This window comes from Salmo trutta, chromosome 13, assembly GCF_901001165.1.
Source record: "Salmo trutta chromosome 13, fSalTru1.1, whole genome shotgun sequence".
Taxonomy (NCBI): Eukaryota; Metazoa; Chordata; class Actinopteri; order Salmoniformes; family Salmonidae; genus Salmo; species Salmo trutta.
The window spans coordinates 79,381,788-79,404,026 of NC_042969.1; the positions used below are offsets into that span (position 1 = coordinate 79,381,788).

The following is a 22,239-nucleotide window of genomic DNA, read 5'->3' on the forward strand; positions in this document are numbered from 1 at the left end:
AACGTTGTAGTTACTCCACAACACTAACCTAATTGACAGAGTGAAAAGAAGGAAGGAAGCCTGTACAGAATAAAAAATATTCCAAAACATGCCTCCTGTTTGCAACAAAGGCACTAAAGTAATACTGCAAAAAATATGGCAAAGCAATTCACTTTTTGTCCTGAATACAAAGTGTTATGTTTGGGGAAAATTCAATACAACAAATTACTGAGTAGCACTCTCCATATTTTCAAGCATAGTGGTGGCTGCATCATGTTATGGGTATGATTGTAATCGTTAAGGACTAGGAGTTTTTCCTGATAAAAAGGTGACGTAATAGAGCTAAGCACAGGCAACATCCTAGAGGAAAACCTGGTTCAGTCTGCTTTCCACCAGACACTGGGTGATGAATTTACCTCTCAGCAGGACAATAACCTAAAACACAAGGCTAAATATACACTGGAGTTTCTTACCAAGAAGACAGTGAATGTTCCTGAGGGGCTGACTTACAGTTTTGACATAAATCTTCTAGAAAATGTATGGCTAGACTTGAAAATGGTTGTTTAGCAACAATCAACAATCAATTTTACAGAGGTTAAACATTTCTGAAAAGAATAATGGGCAAATGTTGCACAATCCAGGTGTGGAAAACTCTTCGAGACTGTACCCAGAAAGGTGTAATTGCTTCCAAAGGTCATTCTAACATGTATTGACTCAGGGGGTTGAATACTTATCTAATCAACATATAGTGTTACATTTTTCACATTTTTCTTCCACTTTGACATTAGAGTATTTTGTGTAGATCATTGACAATGAAATCAATTTTAATCTCACTTTGTAACTCAACAAAATCAAGGTGTGAATACTTTCTGAAGGCACTGTATTTCCCACAGTCTGTGTTCCATTGATCTCTTTATCACATGAATAACCCCTCTCCCTGTCTTCTGCCCCACACCCTCTCTCTCTCTCTTTCTTTCTCTTGCTTTTTCTCTCTCTTTGCCAGGTGATGGAGGTGAAGGGTCAGATGATTCATGTCCCAGAATCCTCTACTCTGATGTTCCTGGGTTCCCCCCGGGTGGACAAGCTGGAGGAGTTGATGGGCAGGGGCCTCTACCTGTCAGACATCCCCATCCACGACGCCACGCGTGATGTCATACTGGTGGGACAGCAGGCCAAGGCACAGGACGGCCTCAAGAACAGGATGGACAAACTCAAGGTACAGTCAAACACACATGCAATATGCACACACACACAAGTGCACACACATGGTCACACACAAACATACATGTGTGCTCATACTCATTATTCTGTCACGTAGACATTCAGCAGCCGACTCATCCAGCTTCAGAAAAAGAGAAAACGCATTGGTCACTAAACCTCCACTCCATCATCCCCATTCTACTAATTGTATTTCTACCCCTCTGCTCTTCCCCAGGCCACTCTAGAAAAGACACACCAAGCTCTAGAAGAGGAGAAGAGGAGGACAGTAGACCTTCTCTACTCCATCTTTCCTGGTGACGTGGCCCAGAAGCTGTGGCAGGGGGAGTCTGTCCCCGCCAGGAAGTTTGATGATGTCACCATGCTGTTCTCTGACATCGTGGGCTTCACGGCAGTGTGTGCCCAGTGTACCCCCATGCAGGTCATCAGCATGCTCAACGAGCTCTACACACGCTTCGACTACCAGTGTGGAATACTGGATGTGTATAAGGTAGGAACACACTGTTTGCACGTCACAAACTGTACACTTAGTGCTTGTTATATGTTTCAGGGTTTGGGTCGATTCTGAATTGAGTTACGAATTGCTCTTTAATTCCATTTCAATTATTGTATTTGAATTGAATTTGAATTGGCCACACCTCACAAATAGCAGAATTTGGATTGCATTCAAATTAAAGAAAGTAGAATTTCATTAAATGACATTCAAATGCCTTATTTATTCTACACATCACCATAGCAATGTTTATTTTGACTTGGTTACCAATACCATTTAGCATTAGATTGAAACATTTCATCTTTAAAACTAATTTTCCTAAAACAATAAAACATAATTAGTGGTCTAGAAATACTCTAAGATCATGTTGTGGGTTGTCTTTAATAATTAATAACTGTTTTTAAATATCAGAAACAAAAGGTTTTCCCATAACACATTAGATTAAACTGTTTGACATATTTGAGTTAAAATAAATACTCATATTTCAAATGGTATGTGTATTCGTTGAATTAATAAGTGGTAGATTTGTCAAATGAATGAGATTTTCATGTTTCACATCTCAGTTGACTCAAATCAAATTCAATTCAAATTCTGCTTCCTGTGGAGTGTGGCCAATTGAAATTCATTGTTTGAATTGGATTAAATTCAGAAATACTGAATTGACTCCAACCCTGATACGTGTCATCTGTCCACATAGGAGAGGTATAGTGCAATTGAGTAATGGTGCAGCCGTGGGTAAATACAAGGATCAATCAAGTTGTGTTTTATATCAGCACTGTGTGTGTGCGTGTGTGTGCGTGTGCGTGTGCGTGCATATGTATCGGGTGGAAAAACACACTGATTAATGGCTAATGCAACAGTGCTTAACAACAGTGTGTCAATACTGGCTGCCTGACAGAGTGGTATTACAACAAGGCCCAGTGCGTCCATTAACAACCATCACTCCCTCTATCCATCCCTCCATCCATCTAGCTCTACATCAGCTCTCGTCCTTTGCCAGGGTTTGAGTCAGCACAGATACAGCACCCTTCCCTTCCCTTCTCCTCACCCTTCCACTTTTTTACTTGACTCTTCCCCTTCTCTCTTTCTACTTCCATTTTCTCTCGTCTCCACTTTCTCCTCTCCCCCTCTCTTTTCCTGCTCCATGTGAGGAGAGAGGGGGAGAGAGGGGGAGAGAGGGGGAGAGAGGAGTCCCATATGTTCCCATTGTCATGGTTACTCTGGATAAATGACTGTGACTGGAAGGAAATGAGAGTTGTGTTTCTTGTTGTCAGGTACAGCTTGTCTGAGTGTTTAATTCTGCCAATAACCCTGTCAAGATAAATGTTATTATGAAAATATTTCAATTTGATTAAAGTATAGAACTCAAATCAAATGAAATCGTCATGGCTTCATGAACTCTTCTCCAATCCCCATATAGATTGAGACTATAGGCGACGCCTACTGTGTTGCGGGCGGGCTCCACCGGAAGATTGACAGCCATGCTAAGCCAATCGCACTCATGGCCCTGAAGATGATGGAGCTGTCAGAGGAGGTGTTAACGCCGGACGGCAAATCCATCAAGGTGAGTCTTCGCTTGGCACAGGAGAGGGAATGGGCTATTTCTCCCTCACTCTCTTTTTCTGTCATCTTTTCTATCTCCCTTTTCACTCCCCCTCTTTTTCTCTCTCTCTCTCTCTATCCTTTTTCACCCTCTCCTCCTACTGTCTGTCTCTCTTCTCATTCAAATGTATATGTGGTTTACACCTCGAATTTAAAGCATCTATCAGCTTATCAGTGCGGTGCTGTGTTGTGCCACAGACAGAAGGGGTAACCCAGATACATCACAGGGGCTATAAAGCTGAAACATCCATTTAGAAAGTTTTCTTACCACTAAATATGTTACTGAGAGGAAGTCCAGTCGCTGGTAGTGGGAGAGGATGGAACTAGGTGAAACTGGGCCAAGTTGTCATTGATGAAACATCTGATCTCAATAAATGTTTCTGTTCCCAAAACTAGAATCCGCTATGAACACAGTGCACTAAGTTTTATACGTTTAAAAACTGTTTTTAGTAGGAGTGCAAGGTCGAATTGAGTTTGTGCACATTTCACAGAGGAGGCATTCCCTAATGGAATACATGCTACAACACGTCAATAGAATCTCACTAGCTCGTGCTTGGCTTTGCCCACCTCTTTGCTTGTTCTGCCCACTATGCTTCATTTGCTCCCACTGTAATGTGTTGTGTTAGCTGTGTTGTGCTAGATTGTGCTAGCTGTGTTGTGTTAGCTGTGTTGTGTTGTGCTAGCTGTGTTGTGTTAGCTGTGTTGTGCGAGATTGTGCTAGCTGTGTTGTGCTAGCTGTGTTGTGTTGTGTTGTGCCAGCTGTGTTGTGTTAGCTGTGTTGTGCTAGATTGTGCTAGCTGTGTTGTGCTAGCTGTGCGGTGTTATGCTAGCTGTGTTGTGTTAGCTGTGTTGTGCGAGATTGTGCTAGCTGTGTTGTGCTCCCATTAGCTGGCTGACAGTCCCAGATGTGTGTTGATATTTTATTTTATCTTTATTTAACTAGGCAAGTCAGTTAAGAACACATTTTTATTTTCAATGACGGCCTAGGAACAGTGGGTTAACTGCCTTGTTCAGGCGCAGAACGACAGATTTGTACCTTGTCAGCTCGGGGATTCAATCTAGCAACCTTTCGGTTACTAGTCCAACGCTCTAACCACTAGGCTACGCTGCCATCATGGCCCATTGGGAAGGAAGTTCTTAACCAGCTGTAGATGCTGACAATGGAGCCCCTCTCATCTTCCCCTTTACTGACGACTGATGAGATGAAACGTGTCTTCACAAGGAAGAGAGCACACGCTAGCATGCGCAAACACACCACACACGCAGGCAGGCACAGACACACATGGACCGAAACTACAATGGGTTTGTGTTTTTGTGTGTGTACAGTAAATGAGTGTTTGTGGATGTCCGTGTGCATATTTATGCTTGCGGTGTGTGATCACAGCACGTATGTGTGTAACTGACTTATTGCCAACACACCGGTCGTCACGTGATGGATAGAACATGGGAATGCAGTTGCCATGGTGATGGGAGAATCGTGACGTGGCAGCAGGGGCTGTTTTTGGCTAATTAATGACGGTTGTTTCTGTTACGCTGTTGTTTTAGTGTCTTACAGGAAATACATGAGCTTTGTTTTGGGCTGTATTGTGTTACGTTAGAGAGAAGGTCACATTCAGGCAATTTATCTTTCTCCCATCTCCATAGGTATAGGCTCTTTTCTGTTACATCCAGCTGTCTGTGTCAGAGTCAACACTGACAATACAAAACATGGTGTGTGTGTGTGTGTGTGTGTGTTGGCTCAGAGCTCCAGGTTGTTTTTCTAGCATGCTTGAACCTAGACTTTCTATTTATGGCAACCAGCAATAAAAATAACCAACCTCACACAATCTCTGTCTCTGTCTATCGGCATGACAACAAGGGTGCTGGGGATCACATGTACAGTCACGACCGAAATTATTGGCACCCTTGATAGAGATGAGTAAAAAAGAGTGTATAAAATAAATCATACAAATACTGAACATGGGAAAATGATATTATTTTATACCAGTACAATTGCTCACAGAAAAATATTTGAACCCCTATCTTTTTGAGAAAAAAATCTTCCTCGTTAAACAAAATATTTTTCTAGAGTAATTGTGTTTGTATAAAACAATATAATTGAGCACTTTTGACCATACAATACAGCTCAGTATTTATATTATTTATTAATGCTGTATTTTGTGCTCATCTTTACGAAGGGTGCCAATAATTTTGATCGTGACTGTATGTAGCTATGTGGTGAGCTGGATACAGTGCATTCGGAAAGTATTCAGACCACTTGACTTTTCGACATTTTGTTACATTATAGCCTTATTCTAAAATTGATTAAATAGTCCCCCCCCCACCAATCAATCTACACACAATACCCCATAATAACAAAGCATAGATAGGTTTTTCGATGTTTTTGCAAAATAAATAAATAAATAAATAAAGTACTGAAATATCACATTTATTTAAGTGTTCAGACCCTTTACTCAGTACTTTGTTGAAGCACCTTTGGCAGCGATTACAGCCTCGAGTCTTCTTGGGTATGACGCTACAGGCTTAGCACACCTGTATTTGGGGAGTTTCTCCCATTTTTCTCTGCAGATCCTCTCAAGCTCTGTCAGGTTGGATGGGGAGCGTCGCTGCACAGCTATTTTCAGGTCTCTACAGAGATGTTAGATTGGGTTAAAGTCTGGGCTCTGACTGGGCCGCTCAAGGATATTCAGAGACTTGTCTCGAAGCCACTTCTGCATTGTCTTGGCTGTGTGCTTAGGGTCATTGTCCTGTTGGAAGGTGAATCTTCGCCCCAGTCTGAGGTCCTGAGCACTCTGGAGCAGGTTTTCATCAATGATCTCTCTGTACTTTGCTCCGTAAATCTTTCCCTTGATCCTGACTAGTCTCCCAGTCTCTGTCGCTGAAAAACATCCCCAAAGCATGATGCTGCCAGCACCATGCTTCACCGTAGAGATGGTGCCCGGATTCCTCCAGACGTGACACTTGGCATTCAGGCCAAAGAGTTCAATCTTGGTTTCATCATACCAGAGAATCTTGTTTCTCATGGTCTGAGAGTCCTTTAGGTGCCTTTTTGCAAATTCCAAGCGGGCTGTGATGTGCCTTTTACTGAGGAGTGGCTTCTGTCTGGCCACTCTACCATAAAGGTCTGATTGGTAGAGTGCTGCAGAGATGGTTGTCCTTCTGGAAGGTTCTCCCATCTCCACAGAAGAACTCTGGAGATCTGTCAGAGTGATCATTGGGTTCTTGGTCACCTCCCTGACCAAGGCCCTTCTCCACCGATTGCTCAGTTTGGCAGGGCGGCCAGCTCTGGGAAGAGTCTTGGTGGTTCCAAACTTCTTCCATTTAAGAATGATGGAGGCCGCTGTGTTCTTGGGGACCTTCAATGCTGCAGAAATGTTTGTGTACCCTTCCCCAGATTCGTGCCTCGACACAATCTTGTCTTGGAGCTCTACGGACAACTCCTTCGACCTCGTGGCTTGGTTTTTGCTCTGACATGCACTGTCAACTGTGGGACCTTATATAGACAGGTGTGTGCCTTTCCAAATCATGTCAATCAATTGAATTTACCACAGGTGGCCTCCAATCAAGTTGTAAAAACATCTCAAGGATGATTCATGGAAACAGGATGCACCTGAGCTCAATTTCGAGTCTCATAGCAAAGGTTCTGAATACTTATATAAATAAGGTATTTCTGTTTTTTACAAATTTCTAAAAACCTGTTTTTGATTTGTCATTATGGAGTGTTGTATGTAGATTGATGAGGGAAATCCATTTTAGAATAAGGCTGTAACGTAACAAGTTGTGGAAAATGTCAAGGGGTTTGAAATATTTTCTGAAAGCGCTGTATGTCCTGGCTCAAACCAGGCTCCTGTAGGAGAGCTCTGTTGGTTGTCTAGAAGGAACTGTTTAAACTATCTGTCTCTCTGTAGAGCTGCATGATTCATTCATCTCTCTATTCATTCCAACTCTGATGCCCAGCGAAGAGGGCATTTCAGAGAGAGAGAGACACCTTTAGTCCTTAAAAATGGCAACTACACAATTCTAATGTCGTGTGTGTGTGCATGCGTGTGGCCATGCATGTGTATGCCTGTATCAGTCTGTGCACGTGAGTGCATGTGTCTGGTGTGTGTCTGTGTGTGTTTGTGGCCTATAGTTGTGATTCATTCACTGGCCATTGTTCCAGAAATAGACTGGCATAGCTATGCCCTGTAGCCCTGTTCTCTGTCTCTCTGTCTGTCTGTCTGTCTCTCTCTCTCCCTCTTTCTCTCTCTGTCTCTCTCTTTCCCTCTCTCTCTCTCTCTCTCTTTCACACATTCTTTGTTCCCTTGCTCTGAGGAAAAGAGGAGAGATGCTCTGCTCGTTCAAACCACTTCAGCCGGATAAACGCTCTTCAGTCAGCATGTTCACAACTAGCCAATACAACTGTGTTATGTAAACTAGTCTATGAGAGAGAGAGAGAGAGAGAGAGACGGAGAGGAAGGGAGAGGTGGGGAGAGGGAGAGAGAGGAGAGAGAAAGAGAGAGAGAGATAGTATTGACCCATATTACTGTTTTAAAATCACATATTCCAGAACACAGAACATCACAATGTTCTAGAGAACAGTGTTCAATGTACCTCACAGCTGTCGGTTGGGATTGGCTGCTTTAGAGCTGCAGTGTGTTTTGATTGGTCTGTTCCGACTCTGTGCTGACTCACAGAAGAGTGAGAGATAGAGGGGAGGGGGGATGAAGTAGGAGAGGGGAGAGGGGGGACAGAGAAATAGAGAGTGGAGAGGGGGACAGAGAAACAAGGGGGAGAGGGGGTCCATTTGTACAAGAGAGAAAGATCAAAATACACCTTAACTTGTCTCTCCTTCTCCATCTCTTTCTCTGTATCTCCCCTCACTCTTTCCTCATAACATCTGTCAATCTGTCCATCTCTATAACAGTGTGATCAGAACCAGCCAATACCAATCTGTCCATCTCTATAACAGTGTGATCAGAACCAGCCAATACCAATCTGTCCATCTCTATAACAGTGTGATCAGAACCAGCCAATACCAATCTGTCCATCTCTATAACAGTGTGATCAGAACCAGCCAATACCAATCTGTCCATCTCTATAACAGTGTGATCAGAACCAGCCAATACCAATCTGTCCATCTCTATAACAGTGTGATCAGAACCAGCCAATACCAATCTGTCCATCTCTATAACAGTGTGATCAGAACCAGCCAATACCAATCTGTCCATCTCTATAACAGTGTGATCAGAACCAGCCAATACCAATCTGTCCATCTCTATAACAGTGTGATCAGAATAGCACACCTTTGCCCTCACGTTTTCCTCGCTCTCTTTTCCTCCCCCTTTTCGCTCTCTCTCATTGCCAAGGTTACCCACATTAGTGTGGTGGCATGTGCTCAGTGCCGTTAGTAACCGTGGAGATGAGATACTGAAGTGGATCATTAGAGATGATGTGTGTTTGTGTGTTGTGTGTCAGACCTACAATAGAGTGGGTTTGAAGTGCGATGATCACATGTAAATCCCAGCAATAATAATATACTTATAATTACACCTGTATCCAATATCAGGAAGGTGTTTCTAGTGTTTAGTATACTCAGTGTATATGTCTGTTTTTTTGTCATGTTACTAACTCCAACAGTGTGTTACAGCGTAGCCCTTTACTGAAACAGTGTTCAACTGTCATCTCTCTCTCTCTCTCTCTGCTTCTCCCTCTACTCTCCCTCCCTCTCTCCGTCCTTCAGCTGCGTATAGGTATCCATACAGGCTCAGTGTTGGCGGGGGTGGTTGGGGTGAGGATGCCCAGGTACTGTCTGTTTGGCAACAACGTCACACTGGCCAGCAAGTTTGAGTCTGGGAGCCACCCTCGATGCATCAACGTCAGCCCAACCACATACCGGTGAGTACACCTGTGTGTGTGTGTGTGTGTGTGTGTGTGTGTGTGTGTGTGTGTGTGTGTGTGTGTGTGTGTGTGTGTGTGTGTGTGTGTGAGTGTGTGTGAGTGTGTGCGTGTGTGTGGAGTGTGTGTGTGTGGAGTGTGTGTGGTCTGTGCGTGTGTGTGTGGAGTGTGTGTGGAGTGTGTGTGGTCTGTGTGTGTGTGTGTGTGAGGTCTGTCTGTGTGTGTGTGAAGTGTGTGTGTGTGTGTGTGTGTGTGTGTGTGTGTGTGTGTGGAGTGTGTGTGTGGTCTGTGTGTGTGTGTGGAGTGTGTGTGTGTGTGTGTGTGAGGTCTGTGTGTGTGTGTGTGTGTGAGTGTGTGTGTGTGTGTGTGTGTGTGTGTGTGTGTGTGTGTGTGTGTGTGTGTGTGTGTGTGGAGTGTGTGTGTGTGTGTGTGGAGTGTGTGTGTGTGTGTGTCTGTGTGTGTGTGTGTGTGGTCTGTGTGTGTGTGTGAGTGAGGGGGGAGAATGAATGGCAATAGAGCAGCTTTCAGTCTTTCAGGACATTTGAGTAAGAAACAGTCACGTCCAGTCACTGCATTAGTGATACGTCATAAACGTACGCCCGCAAGCACAGACACTTTCACACACACACACACACGCGCACACACACACACACACACACACACACACACACACAGACAGACAGACAGACAGACAGACAGACAGACAGACAGACAGACAGACAGACAGACAGACAGACAGACAGACAGACAGACAGACAGACAGACAGACAGACAGACAGACAGACAGACAGACAGACAGACAGTCAGACAGTCAGACACATACACACACAGACAGACAGACACATACACACACACACAGACAGATAGACACATACACACACACACAGACAGACACAGACAGACACATACACACACACACAGTGACTCTGATGTTGAGTCAAACGCTGCCTGTGGGGGCACTTTGTGATGAGAGCTGATCATCGTGTTCTCTCTCTCTCTCCTTCTTATCTCTCTTTTCCCTCTCTCTCCCTCTCTATGGTGTCCCTTATGTGAGTCAGTGAGTCGAAAGCGTTGCCTTGGAAACCTCTCTATTTTTGCAGTCAAGGACGTTCTCTCCTCAGAATCACAAATTATTTGCACGACACAAAGAGGGCTAATTGTTGCAGATTTAAACCAACCTGTGTGTGTGTGTGTGTGTGTGTGTGTGTGTGTGTGTGTGTGTGTGTGTGTGTGTGTGTGTGTGTGTGTGTGTGTGAATGGTGATTAATAAATCCAGTGTGTGTTCTGTCTCCTCTGCTAATATCTCTGTGGACTCAGCATATGTACACACTGTGTAATTGCTTGCTTATGTGTGTGTGTGTGTGTGCATCAGTGTGTGTGTACATACCCCCCTGCAGCACAAACACACACCTGTAGCTTGTGAATAATGCTTGGGTGTGTTTGGTCTTATCTCATTCTGAACAAGGCTACATCACTCCCTGGAGAGTCACTGCTGTTTGGAGAAATAGCCAAATCCCACTCTGCAGCCAAATATAACACAGTCATCATGTGTTTCTAAATCTCTCTCCTCTTTCTTTCCCTCTCTCCAGGCTGCTGAAAGACGATTGCTCCTTCTCTTTCGTCCCTCGTTCCCGGTTGGAACTTCCTGATAATTTTCCGAAGGAGATCCCGGGAACATGCTACTTCCTGGAGGGAGGGACTTCCCATAGCCACACCTCCCTGACCAGCTCCCGCTCCGCCCCCCCAGCTCCCCTGAGGAAAGTGTCCTACAGCATCGGCACCATGTTCCTACGAGAGACCAGTCTATAGGCTCCCAAAACACACAGTCATCAGCATACACACACAACTCTAACCCTACAGCCATGTTTAAATGGGAGCCTTATAGGGATGACAATACCCTCCTACCCCAAACCAGGACGCAGTCCTCTTAACAACCCCCCTCGCTTTTCCATCTAGAAACAGACACTCCTCGCTTCACCAACTACAACCTGTTGTTACCAAGGGCAACCACCCTTTACCCTTCAACCCCACCACAAACCAGACTTTGAAGGTTGAGAGAAGAGGAGGGAAAACAACAAAATCAACAGAGACAATATAATAGAATAATCTAGCAACTTCGAAACTAAACTAAAGCCTTCTGCTTGTAGAACACGGCGTACTGTAACCATGGATACCACGGCTGGCTGTCAGTCTGGGCATGGCAGGTACTGTGTTATTATCAACAACGCTCACAACTCAGTGCCTTCTTCACTAGAACACTCCAGACATACACTCTCAAACCCCCGACATGTGAGCTGGCTGAACACGCGGGGAAATGGAACGAGGTCTGCAGCTCTGATGCTCCCCACAGTGATGTGTGTGACTCTCCCAAATCAGTCACTGTGGGAAGCCTGTGTTGTTTTGGTCCAGCTAGCAGCTGAACCACAGAGATGTTCGGACATTTTCTCATTCAGTTATCTGAATGCATCCACCTCCCAGCCCATCTGTCAACACTAAACCATGGACATGAGCAAGCAGCACGTAAATCCATCCACCAACTCTAATAACCAAGGTGTGGATAGGAAGTATGCCTGGTGGGGGTCTCTATGTCATTCCAGATCTCTACATCATTCTATGTTTTTAGAGCAATAACCTTAGGATCCTATCTCTCTGTCACCACTCTGGTCCCCAACCTCATTTCTCTCTCTCACACACAAACACACATTGGCTTGTTACAAGTAAGAAATGGCCTGCTTCAATCAAATACCATTCTAAACATACTTGTGCTGGAATTGGTTTTTGATGTCATTGATTTAGCTGTGAGGTTAAAGCATTAACGATAATAAATTAAACAAAATAATCAATCAATCAGTCAGTCACCCCATTGAGACTATGTTGGCTTTCCAACAGCATCATAATCAAACGTTCCATCCCATGTTGGAGTTCTACACTACAGCATTGTAATCAAACGTTCCATCCCATGTTGGAGTTCTACACCAACAGCATCATAATCAAACGTTCCATCCCATGTTGGAGTTCTACACTACAGCATCATAATCAAACGTTCCATCCCAAGTTGGAGTTCTACACTACAGCATCATAATCAAACGTTCCATCCCATGTTGGAGTTCTACACCAACAGCATCATAATCAAACGTTCCATCCCATGTTGGAGTTCTACACTACAGCATCATAATCAAACGTTCCATCCCATGTTGGAGTTCTACACCAACAGCATCATAATCAAACGTTCCATCCCATGTTGGAGTTCTACACTACAGCATCATAATCAAACGTTCCATCCCATGTTGGAGTTCTACACTACAGCATCATAATCAAACGTTCCATCCCATGTTGGAGTTCTACACTACAGCATCGTAATCAAACGTTCCATCCCATGTTGGAGTTCTACACTACAGCATCGTAATCAAACGTTCCATCCCATGTTGGAGTTCTACACTACAGCATCGTAATCAAACGTTCCATCCCAAGTTGGAGTTCTACACTACAGCATCATAATCAAACGTTCCATCCCATGTTGGAGTTCTACACCAACAGCATCATAATCAAACGTTCCATCCCATGTTGGAGTTCTACACTACAGCATCATAATCAAACGTTCCATCCCATGTTGGAGTTCTACACCAACAGCATCATAATCAAACGTTCCATCCCATGTTGGAGTTCTACACTACAGCATCATAATCAAACGTTCCATCCCATGTTGGAGTTCTACACTACAGCATCATAATCAAACGTTCCATCCCATGTTGGAGTTCTACACTACAGCATCGTAATCAAACGTTCCATCCCATGTTGGAGTTCTACACTACAGCATCGTAATCAAACGTTCCATCCCATGTTGGAGTTCTACACTACAGCATCGTAATCAAACGTTCCATCCCATGTTGGAGTTCTATACTACAGCATCATAATCAAACGTTCCATCCCAAGTTGGAGTTCTACACCAACAGCATCATAATCAAACGTTCCATCCCATGTTGGAGTTCTACACCAACAGCATCATAATCAAACGTTCCATCCCATGTTGGAGTTCTACACCAACAGCATCATAATCAAACGTTCCATCCCATGTTGGAGTTCTACACTACAGCATCATAATCAAACGTTCCATCCCATGTTGGAGTTCTACACCAACAGCATCATAATCAAACGTTCCATCCCAAGTTGGAGTTCTACACTACAGCATCATAATCAAACGTTCCATCTCATGTTGGAGTTCTACACCAACAGCATCATAATCAAACGTTCCATCCCATGTTGGAGTTCTACACTACAGCATCGTAATCAAACGTTCCATCCCAAGTTGGAGTTCTATACTACAGCATCATAATCAAACGTTCCATCCCATGTTGGAGTTCTACACCAACAGCATCATAATCAAACGTTCCATCCCATGTTGGAGTTCTACACTACAGCATCGTAATCAAACGTTCCATCCCATGTTGGAGTTCTACACCAAAGAACTTCGCCATGTAAAATAACCTGTAAAAACATGTGTGTGTGTGTGGGTGCGAGCGGGCGACCAAGAAGTAAGTGTAAGATAACCTGTCGATCTGTTATTGCATTAAACTCTGTACAAAATAACATGTATGTAAAAAGGCCTATATCTATATTAAATATGTACAATTTAAATATATTTAATAATTCAACAGAAAATATTCCATTTTAAAGATCATTCTATGTTGTACTTTTTGGTATTATTCACAAGTTTAGATGAGTACATTCACATTTCTGTTGACTTTTTTTCTCTTTTTGGTAAAATGATTTGACATGTCTGAGTCGTCTGTTATCTAGGCCTAATAATAACATTACTGATGTATCTGGTAGGAAACATGTTGAAATCTGTTGAATGACTGAGTTGTAAGGCACATCCTCTGTCAAATAAGTTGTCAATAAAAATCACCAGATATGTTTAAAAATGAAGAATGTGTTTAGTTTATTATGTTCATCACATGATGGCCAGGGTGCAGCCACCCACTGGGGAGCCAGGGCCAGCCAATCAGAATGAGTTTTTCCCCATAAAAGGGCTTCATTACAGACAGAAATACTTCTCAGTTTCATCAGCTGTCCGGGTGGCTGGTCTCAGATGATCCCACAGGTGAAGAAGCCGGATGTGGAGGTCCTTGGCTGGCGTGGTTACATGTGGCCGGTTGGACGTACTGCCAAATTATCAAAAAAATGATGTATAATAGAGAAATGAACATGACATGTTCTGGCAACAGCTCTGTTGGACATTCCGGCAGTCAGCATGCCAATTACACGCTCCCTCAAAACTCGAAACATCTGTGGCATTGTGTTGTGTGACCTTTCATTGACTTTCATTGAAAGATGTGGCCTTTCATTGACCCCAGCACAAGGTGCACCTGTGTAATGATCATGCTTTTTAATCAGCTTCTTGATATGCCACACCTGTCAGGTGGATGGATTATCTTGGCATTGGAGAAATGCTCCCAATCAGGGGTGTAAACAAATTTGTGTACAAAATTTCAGAGAAATAAGCTTTTAGTGCGTATGGAAAATCACTGGGATCTTTTATTTCAGCTCATGAAACGTGACCAACACTTTACATGTTGCGTTTATATTTTTGTTCAGTATAGCTAAACAGGAAATCAGACAAACGTTCACGCATACACACAGACACACACTCTCACACAGACATACACACACCATGTTTCCTCTGTGACTGACAGAACACGCTGTTTCATTATTGACAACCACACCCCTCTGATCTATAGTGCAGAACCACACCCACCTCTCTGTCACACACACTTTTGCATGTGCACATACAGGATCGCTGATAACATGACGGTATAATGTTAGCCCACTAGGACCTGGCTTGTCACCTATACTCCAGTTGTTTTCCATCAATGCAGATGGAGGAATGGAGACAAGGAGAGGAAGCCTGTTTAGACCGTGCAGTCAGTGTCTGCTCCATGATGGTGAGGTTGACCTGAGAGTCGTGACCTTGGTGAGCCAGATGCTAGATCAGATATAGCTCATCCTAAAACACAAACAACACTACTTTACAAAGATACCCTTGCATACACACACGCACCTCCATACATCTCTCAGGCCTTATGAGTCTCTGTCTCTCAGGCCTTAAGAGTCTCTGTCTCTCAGGCCTTACGAGTCTCTGTCTCTCAGGCCTTAAGAGTCTCTGTCTCTCAGGCCTTAAGAGTCTCTGTCTCTCAGGCCTTAAGAGTCTCTGTCTCTCAGGCCTTAGGAGTCTCTGTCTCTCAGGCCTTACGAGTCTCTGTCTCTCAGGCCTTAAGAGTCTCTGTCTCTCAGGCCTTAAGAATCTCTGTCTCTCAGGCCTTAAGAGTCTCAGTCTCTCAGGCCTTACGAGTCTCTGCCATTTGTAGACAACATGTGATGGGTACACACGCACGCACACACACACACTCATTCTAACTAACACCTGTGTCCTCCTCACCCTTCTCCCATCCTACACCTCTCTCCCCCATCACCACACCCCACCCTCCCCCTCCTACCTTCTCTCCCCATCACCTCTCCCCTCTCCCCTTCTACCTTCCCTCCCCATCACCTCTCCCCCTCCTAACCCCCTCTCCCCATCACCTCTTCCACTCCTAACCCCCTATCACCTCTCCCCCTCCTACCTTCTCTCCCCCTCCTAACCCTCTCTCCCCATCACCTCTCCCCCTCTTCCCCCTACCTGTCCCCCCTCATACCCCTCTTCCCATCACCTCTCCCGAGCTTCCCCTCCTACCCCTCTCCCCATCACTTCTTCCCTTCTCCCCCTCCTACCTTCTCTCTCCATCACCTCTCCCCCTACTAACCCCCTCTCCCCCTACCTTGCCCCCCTCTACCCCTCTCTCCCCCATCACCTCTCCCCTGAAAACCCTGTCTGCCTTTTATTTTCCCTCAGCTCACTGCCAGTGGCTGGAGGGATAGCTTGAGGGAGGGAGGGAGAGAGAGAGAGTGAGAGAGAGTGAGAGAGATAGATAGATAGAGAGAGAGAGAGAGAGAGAGTGAGAGAGAGAGAGAGAGAGAGAGTGTACATGTGTGTATGTGTTTGTTTTCTAAGAGCCCTTGTGGCGCTATGTGATAGATACCGTTTTGCTATTTTTCTGACAGGAAGCTGCTAATCTAAGCTGCAAACCCATGAGCCTTTGTGACACAGAGATCCCCGATGATGCCAGAGTGTGACCAGGAGGTGGGGGTGTTGTTGTGAGGGGGGATGGGGGGATGGGGGGACTCGAGGGGTATGGGAACAGCAAGGTTATAAATATTCAGGATAGAGAAACAACATTGGCTGCACATATTGGTCCCATAGCACGTTCACTGTGACAGTGTTTCAGTCTAGGGGGTTATCTGCCTGGTTTGACCTTGAACTGAAACATTCTATTACTTATTAATGGTATGTTGAAGCAATAAGGCTATTGTCTTCTTGTCTCTATGTAGAGATGTTTCACATTGCACCTAATGCGATTAGTGTATGTATAACAATGTTGATACGAGGATATCCAGGATAGCAAACTGATGCTCCAGTCAACATGTTCTTGTTTTTCTAAGTCTGGGTTCAAAAGAGCCTTACCACATGAACTCTATTACCCAGAGTGCACCTATACGTTAAACATCACCTCTTCCTCCTTCCTGTGACAGTGTTGGGCGGTCACAGAGTATGATCACTGGCCATCAACATGAAAGCAATATTGACTCAATAACAATATTGACTCAGTAGCACTCTCTCTCTCTCTCTCTGCAGCTGAGGCGTGGAGTTCAGCGGGATGTTTAGAGGTCATATAGAGGTTATGTAGGGCAGAAGGAAGTTCAGTGTTAGGCTGAAATTGTTGGAATTGATGGTGTTTTGATGTTTTCTGCACTTTTGAGGTGGGAACAGAGGAAAAGAAAGGAGAGGGAGGAGGGTAAGTCAGCAGAGTATAGATGGAAGGGAGGGACAGAGAGGAATGGGAGTTATCACGAGTTATGAAAATGTCTCTGTAACCTGTATCAATTTATCTGTGTGTGTGTGTGTGTGTGTGTGTGTGTGTGTGTGTGTGTGTGTGTGTGTGTGTGTGTGTGTGTGTGTGTGTGTGTGTGTGTGTGTGTGTGTGTGTGTGTGTGTGTGTAAACAGGGAGAGAGCAGACATCCCTCAGCTTTATAGCCTTCATCTGACTAATGGGAGGAAAACGTTCGAATGGACGTATCGATCTCCCATTGCCATCTACAGTTAGCATCAAGTGTTCTCATCTACAGTTAGCGTCAAGTGTTCTCATCTACAGTTAGCGTCAAGTGTTCTCATCTACAGTTAGCATCAAGTGTTCTCATCTACAGTTAGCGTCAAGTGTTCTCATCTACAGTTAGCGTCAAGTGTTCTCATCTACAGTTAGCGTCAAGTGTTCTCATCTACAGTTAGCATCAAGTGTTCTCATCTACAGTTAGCGTCAAGTGTTCTCATCTACAATTAGCATCAAGTGTTCTTATCTACAATTAGCATCAAGTGTTCTTATCAACAGTTAGCATCAAGTGTTCTCATCTACAGTTAGCATCAAGTGTTCTTATCTACAGTTAGCATCAAGTGTTCTCATCTACAGTTAGCATCAAGTGTTCTCATCTACAGTTAGCATCAAGTGTTTTTATCTACAGTTAGCATCAAGTGTTCTTATCTACAATTAGCATCAAGTGTTCTCATCTACAGTTAGCATCAAGTGTTCTCATCTACAGTTAGCATCAAGTGTTCTTAGCTACAGTTAGCATCAAGTGTTCTCATCTACAGTTAGCGTCAAGTGTTCTCATCTACAGTTAGCATCAAGTGTTCTCATCTACAGTTAGCATCTAGTGTTCTCATCTACAGTTAGCATCAAGTGTTCTCATCTACAGTTAGCGTCAAGTGTTCTCATCTACAGTTAGCATCAAGTGTTCTCATCTACAATTAGCATCAAGTGTTCTCATCTACAGTTAGCATTAAGTGTTCTCTGATATTTACGAGAACCACAAACTATTGCACTGTGACCACACCACACTGCTGCCTGGAGAACAGTGAAATATGAACAATTACTGCACTCACACCACACTGCTGCCAGAGTACAGTTACAGTACAGTTTGACTGAGTGTGGCAGAGTGAAATTGAGTGACATGAGGAAGAAAGGATGCATGTGAGGGAGAAGAGAGGATAGATAGAAGGAGAGGCCCTTAGGAATGAGATGGAGAGAGAGGCCCTGAGATGGAGAGATCCCAAGGAATGAGATGGAGAGAGATCCTTAGGAATGAGATGGAGGCCCTGAGGAATGAGATGGAGGCCCTGAGGAATGAGATGGAGAGAGACTGCCACACCCATGTCATTAGTTCTTTGACTGCAGTGTAATTCATACTGTGGTTTAATTGTGGTTGTGATTTTTATTTACCTTTATTTAACTAGACAAGTCAGTTACAAACAAATTCTTATTTACAATGTCGGCCTACCAGGGAACAGTGGGTTAACTGCCTTGTTCAGGGGCAGAACGACACATTTCTTACCTTATCAGCTTGGGGATTTGATCCAGCAACCTTTCGATTATTGGCCCAACGCTCTAACCAATAGGCTACCTGCCGCCCCAGTGGTCCTCTTGTGGTTTATTTCTGGTCTCATGAAGTCGTGACTGGATCCCTGGCTCATGACTGATGCAGCCTGGTAGACTGAGGACAAACTGACTGGAGAAATAATGGCATGTTCTGATAATATATGCCGAATGATTCGATTACCCTGGTGTGATTGGTCTAAATTACTGACTAATGAGTGTATGAATACGCTAATGAGATTACAGCATGTTCCTGGAAGAAGGAAGAGGACACAGTGTATGTCCCTTAGAACACACACGCACGCACGCACGCACGCACACACGTACGCACGCACGCACGCACGCACACACACATACCTAATATTAAGCACATTGCTTCTCTTTACAACAGGAGTATAGGCTACCTGGTTGGCATGAAAATGAACCATGGGAAAAGGCCCGCACGCACGCACACACAGGCACGCACGCACACACACATACCTAATATTAAGCACATTGCTTCTCTTTACAACAGGAGTATAGGCTACCTGGTTGGCATGAAAATGAACCATGGGAAAAGTGTCCTCCGTTCATTATTTAAGTGCATAGATTATGTATTTTTTTCTCGCTGCCTCTGTTTCGAGACAGGTGCATTACAATGGTCCATTTTAAGTCAAAACAAAGTTCACACATATATGATTTACTATATTTAAAGACAATATTAAATAAAGAATAGAGGGATTCATTTTAAATGTTTTATTTAACCTTTATTTAACTAGGCAAGTCAGTTAAAAACAAATTCTTATTTTAAGGCCTAGGAAGAGTGGGTTAACTGCTTTGTTCAGGGGTAGAATGACAGATTTTTACCTTGTCAGCTCTGGGATTCAATCTAGCAACCTTTCGGTTACTGGCCCAATGCTCTAACCACTAGGCTACCTGCCGCCCCATGATGGGTGACAATATTGGCCTATCACTTGTAAATTATATATTATCATTTGTGAATGATGCCCAGTTTAATGCAACAAACAGCACACCTCATGTAGCTTAGCTCATAGGCCTATATGTTTTGATAAGGATTGTATCACAACTAAAGTGGCTAAATAACTTCTTAAAATGAAGCACATTAATCCGCTTTACAACAGGTGTAGAGCCTAACTGGCATACATACGCAGCACTTGAGTTTCAAGTTTGGGGAAGATCATTTTCACCATACAAATGCACCTTTATAATAAAAGCATTACATACATAATCACATTTGTGGTCACTTTTGAGAATGGTGTTTTCCTGCTAATGGAACATTCAACTTATAGCCTACTGCCGTGTGTGCATTACTGCACTTATAATGTGAAGAAATAGACCAAAAGTTTATCAACATTTTAACATAAACATTCTCATCTGTTACGTCAGGCTCATTGCTTAAAACAGTTTTTTAAATTCTAGTGGTTATATTAATTTGGGATCTATCGCAACCCACCACTGTCCCAGACTATGTTTGGAATATTTATTTCTCCCACAGAATAGAATAGGTCAACTTTTGTAATATGGGGGATAGTGCTTTTGTTGTTCGTTAGGCCTATTCATTTTGTTGGCTGACGAAAAGTAAATGTGAACAGTTCTTCAATATGCGCCTCGGAATTGGATAAGGAGGCACGCAGTTGCATCCCCGATGTGTCTGTCTTCACTTGTAGCCTGTGAGAAAGACCCGATCACATGACGGAGAGCCATATGAGTGAGAGGTCACTGGCCGCAAAAGGTATGAATTTATTTAGGGGGCATTACGGCCACACAAAAAGGATGCAGCCGGGGAATCCGAGGCATTATCAAGTGCTTGTCAAATTGTGAATGAGAGACTGATGAAGTGTGTACAGCCTGCGCAAAAAAAGCAGAGCTCATGCCTTTCATGCAACTTTTTTCAAATCATCATTAGAGTCGCATCATGCAGCCTTAGAATGTATTACAAATCAAAACATATATCCCAACATTTGTATCACAACTAAAGTTACATAAATAACTCTAAATTAAGCATATAGGAGTACATGTTTCTTTCTTAACCGCCTAACACAGAATAGTTGAATGTACACACTCCCTCAAATCATTTGGAGAAAATATCCTTTCTATTTTAGCTATGTTCAATTGTACTCTTCATGCTATAAAATAATATAAAAATATATACAATTCTAAGCAAATCTTGTCTGCTAAATTAACTAGTGTAGCCCACAGCCATATGGCATAACCGGATCAGGGCCTAACATAAGGACAACTCAGAGTATGCTATTCTGTTCTTCTGAAATAGACTACATTTTCTTCATATTATGTTCCTTTAGACCTGTCTAAAATAAATAATGGATTTATTGTGATGGTGTAGGCCAGGTATTCCCAAACTGGTGTATGCGCAATGCCGTCGGGAGTTTGCCAAATATATATATTTTTTCTCACATTTTCAAAAGTACATTTACATTTTCCAATGGGGCTATACATGTGGGTGAGGTTTTTTTCTCACCTGAGTAGCCTCGTTTCACTGGCAAAAATAAAATGAAACCATCTGTAACGTATGCTTCCATCTCACACTCTCAAACACGTACAGTTGAAGTCGGAAGTTTATATACACTTAGGTTGGAGTCATTAAAACTAGTTTTTCAACGACTCCACAAATTTCTTGTTAATTAACAACCTATAGTTTTGTCAAGTCCATAGTTTACATACACTAAGTCGACTGTGCCTTTAAATGGCTTGGAAAATTCTAGAAAATTATGTCATGGCTTTACAATCTTCTGATAGGCTTATTGACATAATTTGAGTCAATTGGAGGTGTACCTGTGGATGTGGAACCACACGTTTGGTTCATCCTTGGGAGCAATTTCCAAACGCCTGAAGGTACCACGTTCATCTGTACAAACAATAGTATGCAAGTATGAACACCATGAGACCAAGCAGCCGTCATACCGCTCAGGAAGAAGACTCGTTCTGTCTCCTAGAGATGAACGCACTTTGGTGCGAAAAGTATAAATCAATCCCAGAACAACAGCAAAGGACCATGTGAAGATGCTGGAGGAAACAGGTACAGAAGTATCTATATCCACAGTAATACGCATCCTATATCAACATAACCTGAAAGGCCGCTCAGCAAGGAAGAAGCCACTTCTCCAAAACCACCATAAAAAAGCCAGACTACGGTTTGCAAATGCACATGGGGACAAAGATTGTACTTTTTGGAGAAATATCCTCTGGTCTGATGAAACAAAAATAGAACTGTTTGGCCATAATGAACATCATTATGTTTGGAAGAACAAGGGGGAGGCTTGCAAGCCGAAAAACACCATCCCAACCGTGAAGCATGGTGGTGGCAGCATCATGTTGTGGGAGTGCTTTGCTGCAGGAGGGACTGGTGCACTTCACAAAATAGATGGCATCATGAGGCAGAAAAATTATGTGGATATATTGAAGCAACATCTCAAGACATCAGTCAGGAAGTTAAAGCTTGGTCGCAAATGGGTCTTCCAAATGGACAATGACCCTAAGCATACTTCCAAAGTTGTGGCAAAATGGCTTAAGAACAACAGTCAAGGTAT

At 43.4% G+C, this 22,239-nt stretch overlaps 1 protein-coding gene across 2 annotated transcripts in view; it reads left to right on the top strand.

Moving 5' to 3' along the window:
* LOC115206575 (guanylate cyclase soluble subunit alpha-2) overlaps positions 1-12,083 on the top strand; it is a 47,299-nt gene extending 35,216 nt beyond the window's left edge. For both annotated transcript variants that reach the window (XM_029773708.1, XM_029773709.1), the window contains exons 5-9: positions 983-1,195; positions 1,415-1,687; positions 3,111-3,254; positions 9,015-9,169; positions 10,759-12,083. In XM_029773708.1, coding sequence (XP_029629568.1) covers positions 983-1,195; positions 1,415-1,687; positions 3,111-3,254; positions 9,015-9,169; positions 10,759-10,978 — 1,005 coding nt within the window. In that variant the 3' untranslated portion in view covers positions 10,979-12,083. The remainder of the gene's footprint in view (positions 1-982; positions 1,196-1,414; positions 1,688-3,110; positions 3,255-9,014; positions 9,170-10,758) is intronic.
* The last annotated feature ends 10,156 nt before the right edge of the window (positions 12,084-22,239 follow it).